General features: G+C 42.0%; 1 protein-coding gene and 1 pseudogene across 1 annotated transcript in view; one reads left to right on the plus strand and one right to left on the minus strand.

Annotated features, from left to right (window-relative positions):
• Nucleotides 1–2,779: 2,779 nt before the first annotated feature.
• LOC102469669 (ATP synthase subunit f, mitochondrial pseudogene) lies at nt 2,780–3,031 on the minus strand (annotated as a pseudogene).
• A 1,329-nt stretch (nt 3,032–4,360) lies between these two features.
• Nucleotides 4,361–9,018, plus strand: part of MEGF10 (multiple EGF like domains 10) — a 152,850-nt gene continuing 148,192 nt past the window's right edge. Inside the window, exon 1 of the mRNA XM_006145535.2 lies at nt 4,361–4,491. Coding sequence (XP_006145597.1) covers nt 4,376–4,491 — 116 coding nt within the window. The 5' untranslated portion in view covers nt 4,361–4,375. The remainder of the gene's footprint in view (nt 4,492–9,018) is intronic.

Raw genomic sequence — 9,018 nt, forward strand, 5'->3', positions numbered from 1 at the left:
TGAAGGCAAAGAATGGGTGGGTGAGGGTAGCTTAGCGTGCAGTTGAGAGTTTTGAATATATTCACAATTTCTATTTTAATGAAGCAAATCACCACTGATTTGCCTTTGTTTTCAATTGAAATAATGTTATTTTTAAAAATCGCATTTTGTTTTCATTTGCACTTCACAATGGAAAATTATAGAATTAGACAGGATAACATAGCATAGAAAAGAGAAATGAGGGGGGGAAATGTATTAAATTTTTCCTCCTTTGACGTAGGCAAAAAGGAAAAAGGGTAACTACATTTACTCACCAAAATCTGTAAAAGACAACCAATAAAATAGAGTAAGGGTATGTGTAATGTCCTATCAACTCATTATTTGGGTTGCATAGGCATCCTTTTAATATTGAACAAGATGTAATGAAAGGACAATCCATGTTTCTGAATGTAGTGAAGTGTTTTGTATCTGTAGTTTATAGTCTATAGCTTATTGGCATATTTTTGAGATGTCTTCTTTCCCCACCATGCATAACATTTACATTATTTTCTCAAATTATTTTAACCAGCTTTGGGGAGTTTACGGAATCCCTGCATCTTGAATTAGTCATTTTTTTTTGCATTTGATATTTTATTTTTAAAGTAGACTATTCTAGAACTTGGTTATATTTTCCAATTTTCATGAAGAAGTTGCTTTGGGACTAAGAGAACAAGTAATATATGTGCATGTATGTACAAAGGCATGTACATTTTCATGTATCGATACTTCTTTCACAAATGCTACTTGTAGTTCACAGTTCAGTATGATATTTCTGTATGCTATTTACAGAGGGCATGTACATTTACCAGAGAGAGATGGAGAGACACAGAGATACATAGAGAGAGAAAGAACCCTCACCTTCAATGGAGCATGGTCAAACCGAAATCCATCCTCCTCCATCTCTCTATCCTGTTGCGATTTGGGACTCATGTCTGCACATGTACCCAGCATGTTTCTCAAGCTCCTGGAGCTGGGATTCAAACCATGTCGGCCATAACTGATCCGGCTCTCTTCACCCCTGTGCTATGGGGCTGGCCCTGATCAAATTCTGCCCCTTTTCTGCCTCCTCCCTTTCAGGGCATTGAGTCAGGTCCAAAGGAAGAAGAGAAGCTAGGAGATGGACATCAACATTTTTACATTCAAGGAGCCTCTCTTTTTTCCTTGGCAGTTTGGCTCATTGCTTGTGGCAGTTTCTAACTTTGCAGACTAAACAGTTCTAATTGGTAAATGGATGGTTTGAGTCCGAAATGGTGGCTCAGGAAATAAACTTTGCAATTTGGGGTAATTGTTTATGAGTAGATGGCAGATCATTGCTTACTAGCCTTTGTCTTGTCTTTGAGGAAAGTTAATACACATATTTCACACTCCATTGAAGTGAAATACTCACCCGACAGAGAAAGCAATGAGACAGAGAGAGATCTGCCATGCTTGTTTGTTACAACCAAACACATTAAAGGTTTTCTTTCTTTTTTTTTTTTGATGGATGAGGAGAACGCTAGCTGTATATTCTATCTTCAGCTGTAAAATAGGGGCAATAAAAACTCTTGCTTCTTGAGAATGTTGGTATGAGGATTAAACGGATCGTTCTTATAAGGGTTCAGTTGTATATCAGGAGGCAGAAAACGTTAGCTCTTACTATTTCTTCTTAATATTATTTCATCATTATTTTTATTCATTCCTGTTAAATAAAAGAGCTTCTTTAGATATATGTTAAGTTTCAGATTTTACAACTTTATGGGAAATGTCAATAATAATGTGAATGAGGATTTAAGCCATTTTGGCTACCTATTTACACTTTATATGTTGAATTATTTAGTAACTACGGAAATTCCCTTCTTAAACACTTAACCTTTCTTAATGGTTTGCACTATATTTTAATTATTCTACAAATTCATGATTTTTTTTTTTCTTATTTCAGTACATGTGCTGCTGAATTGAGCACTTTTTTTCTTTATCGCAAATCAAACATTTTTCTTTTGTCTTAGCCCTGGAACCAGAGATAGATAACATGTCATAATGTACTTAAAATATTTGTTTCTGAACAGTCTTGATTTTAAAGAATTTATTTCCTTATTCTATTGGTCTTCCTTAATTTGAAGAATAAGCAATTACCTAAAGTTAGTGTTTTTGTGTTATTCTTGTTTATTATTTGTTTGTCTTAAGAAAAACATCTTTTCAAACCACAAGTTTATTTATTATTCAATACATTTGTTACCCAAGTGCTAAAAACTGGTAGCCTCGTAGCATGGAAAATAAATGTAACTTCTCAAATGCCAGGTCTCACCCAGGTTGAATGATCTGGCCCATTGTTATTGGATTCACTAGCTTACCAACAGATAGGTTAATGCTTGCTTGCTTTCTAAATAGTAGGCGGATCAGCCCATTTTTACAATGACTAGATGACAGGGATGAGTGTGATTCCCAGGCATATTCACAGCAACGGGTACACGCCTGTGCCTGGCACAGTGCTTGCCACACAGTAGTTGTGATAAGTGCCTACAGAGGGCCTCACTTGAATAAACCATAGAAATCGCAAACTCGATGTATCTAAAACTGAACTCAAAGCTCCTCTGCAGAGGAGGAGGGCTTCTTTTTTTTTTTTTTTCTTTTCCCACATACCAGTCATCTTTTATTGGATGTGAATGCTCGACAGGGATATGAAAGGACTCAACAAGTTCCTTTGGAGGGGTGCTAAGCCAAGGAGATGACGGTCTGGTTCAGTGTATGCCCTCCATGCTGGCCCTCTTCAGTGGTATTTACATCACCACTCGTGTTTGAGTTCCTCATAGGAAAGGCAGTCGCTGAAGATCACATAAGCGGCCAGTACTATAGAAACCCCAGCAACACCCCCTTTTTTCATGTTGACGTACTTGTTGCAATACCGGTAGTAACCTCTCTGAAATGCTCCAGCAATGCCTTTAGAGGTAAAATCCCGCATCAGTATCCAGCTTGGCAGCTCCCCATGTTTGACAACCATGAGCTTCTTTTCCTTCACTGGTATGACTGACGCCATCTTGGAGTCCTGGTGTCTGCTGCACCCAGAGGAGGAGGGCTTCTATGCTTCTAGTCTCAGTGAAGGGCTAAACATCCTTCCAAGGGGCCAAAGCAGAAGTGCCTCTCACCCTTCCTCCCACATTCAGTTGCCAAGTCCTGTCCATCCCCTACAAATCTCCCAGAGTCACTCACACTCACTGTCATATCCCACCTGGCTTCCCTTTAAGGTCTCACCTGGTGCCAGAGTCATCTTTCTAATGTCACTCTGTGCCCTACAATAACCCTCATTATTCTTGGATGAAGTCCCCAAACTTGATAATGGTTCATGGAGCCAGCTAGGACCTGGCCCTGTCTCTTTCCCAGCTGCCCCCTTTCTCTTCCCCTGAATTAAGGAGAGCTCTCTGAAGGCCCCTGGCTTTCCCTCACTTCCAGATCCCTTTGCCTGGGAACATGCAAATTCCCCATTTCTTTGCCAACCTACCTCGTTTCCAAGCTTCCTAATATGTTGCTTTAAGGTCTTCAGGCTCATCTTCTCTAATGCTAACCTTCAAACAGCTTTACACCTTTTTTGTGCCTATTTTTTAAATCTTTTTTTTTTCTTTTTATAAACAACTCTGAGATAGTTGGTCTCATTTATATTCCACACATGGAGTAACTGAAGCACTAGAGAAAAAAAAAATCCCAACTATGTCATGATTACTAACTTACAGGTATCTTCATGGGCTGAGATGGGAACTATTGGGTTGTTGGAAAAGTCATGAAGTGTTTTTCTATGCAAAAATGCATCATGACTTTTCCGACAAACCCATAGTTCTGTATTTTTTGTCCAGCTTTTGCAAGGTGCCTAGGATCGGGTGGGCCTTTGATGCACTTTGAGTATCCTATTAACTGAATCTCGGTTTGAGCTTGAGAGGACTCTTTTGAGCCAACAGAGCTTCTGTTTCCTCCTTTGTTCTCTGCGACAAATGAGGCCAGATTCCTCTGGAGGCCTCTCCTTACAGAGGAAATACGCCTGGAGAGGGAATCTGGAAGCTTGTGTTACTCCGAGTTGTTCTGACGGATTCCTTTAATGTCAGCTGGGTGGAGAAGAAGGGTTTTTGTCGTGGTCACAATTAATGATGATTTGCACATTTTCGTAATTTACACAATGGCAGGGACCCTGCACAGCACAAGGACACTTCTCTCTCCTGGACCATGAAATCTGGTGGCCTGGCTGTTTAAAAATGTGGCTTCTTGTGCACATTTCAGACCTAATGACAAGCAGTACCGTGTGGTTGCTATACTCAAAAGAATTGTGTCATTTTAACTCTCCCTAATTTGGACTTTCTTTTTTCTTTCCCTCGGTTGTTCTTCAGGAAGAAAAATGGTTATGTCTTTGCACTCATACCTGGGCTTAATCTGTTTATTGTTTTGCCACTGGACTGGGACAACATCGCCTCTGAATCTTGAAGATCCTAATGTGTGCAGCCACTGGGAAAGGTAACAGGCTCCTTCATACACTGCCGTCAGTCTGATGTACGGAATTAGAATCAGGAGAGGTTGTGGAAGTATGTTTATGTAAAAATAATTTGTTACATCTAATAAATTGACTGGCATTATTTATCTTGGTTGTATAGAACATATATTACATGGGAAAAAAGGATACATCTGACACCAACACAGGTGCAATGGAAAGATCCAGGGAAAACATTAATAGTCAACTCAAAGACTCTCCCTAAGGTCTTATTCCTGCTCTGAATCTATTTGCAGTAATTTTAGGAAGTTGGACTTATCATGAAAACCAAGGAGTAAGCAGTGGAAGTGGCATAGAATAATACACTAAAGAAGTGTTGAGAGGCCTGGGGGGGGGTGGAGTTGTGCTGCAGGTGGCTTGGAAAGGGAGGTAGTGACCAGACTTCATGGAGGTAGTATTCCATGAGGTGTTCTTGAAGAACTGGGGCATAATGAGTGGATAGCAGTGAGTGGGAGGAGGTCGAGGAATAGCACGTAGCTTGAGACCAGTGCCCTATGGACCCCTGAGGGCTGTGTACAAGAACAGAGTCAGTCTGGTCCTGGAGGAGGTAAGACTGGATAGATCATGTGAGACAGCTGATGGAGTGTTCGAATCTGGGCCACTTACTGAATGGAGGAAGTAGAAAACAACGGGCCACCCTCAGGGGCCAGACAATCTCTTCTGTAACACAAAATAGCACAAACTCATCTAGTGAGGTTGTAATACCATTGAACGCAGTCTGCTTGGCTCTTAGGTGCTAGTTGCATTCCTAAGAAATGATCTTTATCTCCAAATCACAGTATAAGTGATTCTGAGTTTTCAAACAAATAAAAGGTGGTCAGTACTAGAAAGTAATATGTGTTTTTAACACCTATAGGTATAATGATATCAAACTCTTGGTCTCTTTTTTCTATCACCCTAGTACCATGATAGCAAATCAGAACACACATTCTGATCACCTGTGTCACTCCTTGCAAGGATGCACAAGAGCCTCCAGCAGAGGGGCACCATTATTCTAGGGAAATTCTGGTTCCCCACGCATGGCCTTGGGTTGTGGCAGGGGCTTCCTCCCGGCCCCCCCACCAAGTCTCTACTGGTGGCATTACAGCCAATCAATATGTTATAGTGATTATGTATCATTATGAAACTGTAGACTGTAGAGAAAATATGTGTCTGTAATGAAGTTCTAAACTTTTATGGTATTAACGATATGACACAGAATTTAGAGGAAAAGACTACCTATTAATTATTTTATAATCTTTACAGCATCTCCCATAAAAGAGTTCATCAAGAAAGTATGCAGTAAATGTTTATTAAAATAATAAGTGAAGGGGGCAGTGGGTGGCATAGTGGTTAAGGCACTGGACTCCCATATAGCCAACTGTGGTTCAAGTCCTGGACCTGGGTGCCTTGAAACTCATGCCCACTGTGTGTGAATGTGTGCCCAAAATCCCAGGAGGAGAATGGAGGAGGAGGGATAGCAGTGTAGCCATTCCCCCTGGGGGTGACTTCTCGCATTTCCTCTTACTGTCTCTCTCTGTCTCTCCAGCAAGTGCATGCATCCTATAGCAAAAAGTTCTCTCCAAAAAAGTAATGATAGGGACCAGCAGTTGGTGTAATGGCTATGTTGCTGGACTCCCATGCAGTCTACCATGGTTCGAATCCTGGACTTGGTGACTTAAACTCATGCCAGGCGCATGTGCATGCATGCCCAAGATCCCGAGAGGAGAATGGAGGAGAAGGGATTGCGGCATGGCCATCCCCCCTGAGGGGGGGGGGTGATTTCTCGCTTTCTGTCTCTTTATCTCTCTCTGTCTCTCTGGCGAGTGCATGCACCCTATAGCAAAAACTTCTCCAAAAACAAAACAAAAAAAGTAATGATAATAAAAAATAAGTGAATATGTGAAGAGACATTATCAAAGTTAGAAAAGGAAGAGACCACTGATGGTTGAACGTCTTAGAGGATGATAGCTTTGAAATGGAGGAAAAGTCAAATTTCTGAGATGTTATAAAAGAGAATCCACAGATACTGATAGTACATTGACTGTAGGATGCGAAGGAGATAGAAAGGCTAAGGATTAGAACATAACTGTGTGGAAAACAAGATGTGCCATTGAAAATATAGAAAAATAAATAGAGTGTTTTGAAGGAAGAGGACGAGTGTGGTTTTTGTCATTGTGTTTATAAAATTAGTTTGAAATATGGACCTGGAGGTATTTGGGAGTATTCAGTATGATGAGATGTAAACAAGTGAACTTCCTGAGGGCAAGACTATAAGAGAAAACGACCCAAGATTTCAAATAAGCCAGCGCACTCTGAAAGTACACATTCTGTCCCAGTTCTTTGCTCCACGGTTGGCCAACGTAGCCAACAGACCATTGGATCGCCATGCTTCCCATTGATAATTCCCGATGTTCAGGACACTGCCTTGCATGAGGCAGGTGCTCAGTAAATAGTTGTTGAATGAGCGAGTTCAGCTTCTGGCAGGATAAGCAGGAACCAGATAGGACATCAACCCGGCACAGGAGAGAGAGAGAGAGAGACCAACCAACAGGTACTGGGCACATTCTTCTCTAAAGCTAATGTAATCCCACAGCTGCACACGTGATTAGAGGAACTTCTGGCATACTCACAAAAGGACAAGAACATTGGGTATGGACAAATAAGGAAATACGGGCGATTTTTCTCTTCTGTATTTTTCCTATGTACTGCTAGAAAGAAGGATTGACAGTTACAATCGTCTTCCTGATCAATGTCTGTTAGAAGGCTAGAGGATTCCTGGAGGATAAGCAAAAGAAAGTGGAATAGTTTTTGACAAGAATGGGAAGGGGTGTAGCAAGATAAATTAAAATGATCAAATAAATATGCAGGTGACAAGTTTTTATTTTTAAAATCTGAAATGGGCAGAGGAAGATTCCCTTCAAGGACATTTGGCACCATGATTAGCAAAACAGAACACACATTCTAGACATCCGTTTTGGCAGCAGGGCGAGCAGGGCTTGCTGTAGACTCTCATACCACAAACCTCCCGTACCCAGTGGCTTAGGGCCAGATCACCACTTGAACTTGCTTCTTGGAATGCAGTCGTGGAGCTGTGGCATGAGCTTGTTAGACATGCAGATTCTCAGGCCCCAGCCCAGACCTTCTGAATCAGAATCTGCTATTTAACAAGGTCCCGAGGGCTTTGTCTGCTTGTTCAAGTTTAAGAAGCACCAATCAAAAATATGAGTGCTTTTGTCTGAGCTTTCTAGCTGTATCCCCATTGATATTGAAGATTTATTTTTGAATTCTTTTCTGAGGATAGGGTCAGAGAATGAATTCATTCACTAGAGAGAAAGAGAGAGAAAGAGCACCCCTCGCCTCAGTGAGACGTGGCCTTGCCGCGGTTGGCTTTTCTCCCATTTCTCCATCCTGTGTTGGTTCAGGACATGCGTGCACATGCGCCCGAGTGTTTCTCAAGCTGCCAGGGCTCGGATTCGAATTGCAGTCAGCCACATGGGCTCTGGCTTTCAATGCTCAGTGCTTACCCACTGTGTCATGGGGCCAGCCCAAGGTGTGACTTGTTTAATGTGATTCTTTAAAAAAAATTGTATATAAGGGACTAGCAGATGGGTAATGGCTATGTTGCTGGATTCCCATGTACTCAACTGTGGTTTGAGTCCCGGACCTGGTGGCTTAAACTCACGCCAGGTGTATGTGCATGCAATCCCCAAGAGAAGGGATTGCAGCATGGCCATCCCCTCTGGGGGGTGATTTCTCGCTTTCTATCTCTTTGTGTCTTTCTGATGAGTGCATGTGCCCTATAGCAAAAACCTCTCAAAACTTGGCAGCAGGGTGAAATGAGGATGAAATCATTTAAAATACATAGGGGTGTTTGTAGTTGAAGAAATTCTGCACAGCATGCTTTCGGAAAATGAATACAGTCATGTGCGACATAACAGCCTTTAGGTCAGTGACAGACTGTGTACGTGACAGTGGTCCTGTGAGAATACAACGGGCCGTACCAGATGGCCCACATGTGCAGCAGGCTGCGTTCCTAGGCGTGTGTAAGTGCAGCCTGCAGTATTGGTACAGGGATGAAATTGCCTAAGGATGCATTTCCGAGTGTAACCCCATCACTAACTGATGCATGACCGTAATTGCATCAGTCACCTGTTACGTTTCCCCACCCCCTTTCTTAGTTCCATGAGTTTGAGCTTTTCCATCCAATGAGGTTTCTTCTAAAGAAGACAGAAATGGGGACCAGCAGTTAGCGTAATGGCTATGTCACTGGACTCCCACGTTGTTGACCACGGTTCGAGTCCTGGACCCAGTGACTTAAACACAAGCTGGGCATGTGTGCGTGCGTGCCCAAAATCCCGAGAGGAGAATGGAGGAGAAGGGATTGCGGCGTGGCCATTCTCCCTGGGGGGTGGTTTCTCACTTTTTCTCTCTCTGTCTCTCTCTTGTCTGTCTGGTGAGCGCACACGCCCTATAGCAAAAATCTCTCCAAAAAAAAAAAAGAAGAAGAAGAA

This window comes from Tupaia chinensis, unplaced genomic scaffold (genome assembly GCF_000334495.1).
Source record: "Tupaia chinensis unplaced genomic scaffold, TupChi_1.0 Scaffold000152_1, whole genome shotgun sequence".
Taxonomy (NCBI): Eukaryota; Metazoa; Chordata; class Mammalia; order Scandentia; family Tupaiidae; genus Tupaia; species Tupaia belangeri.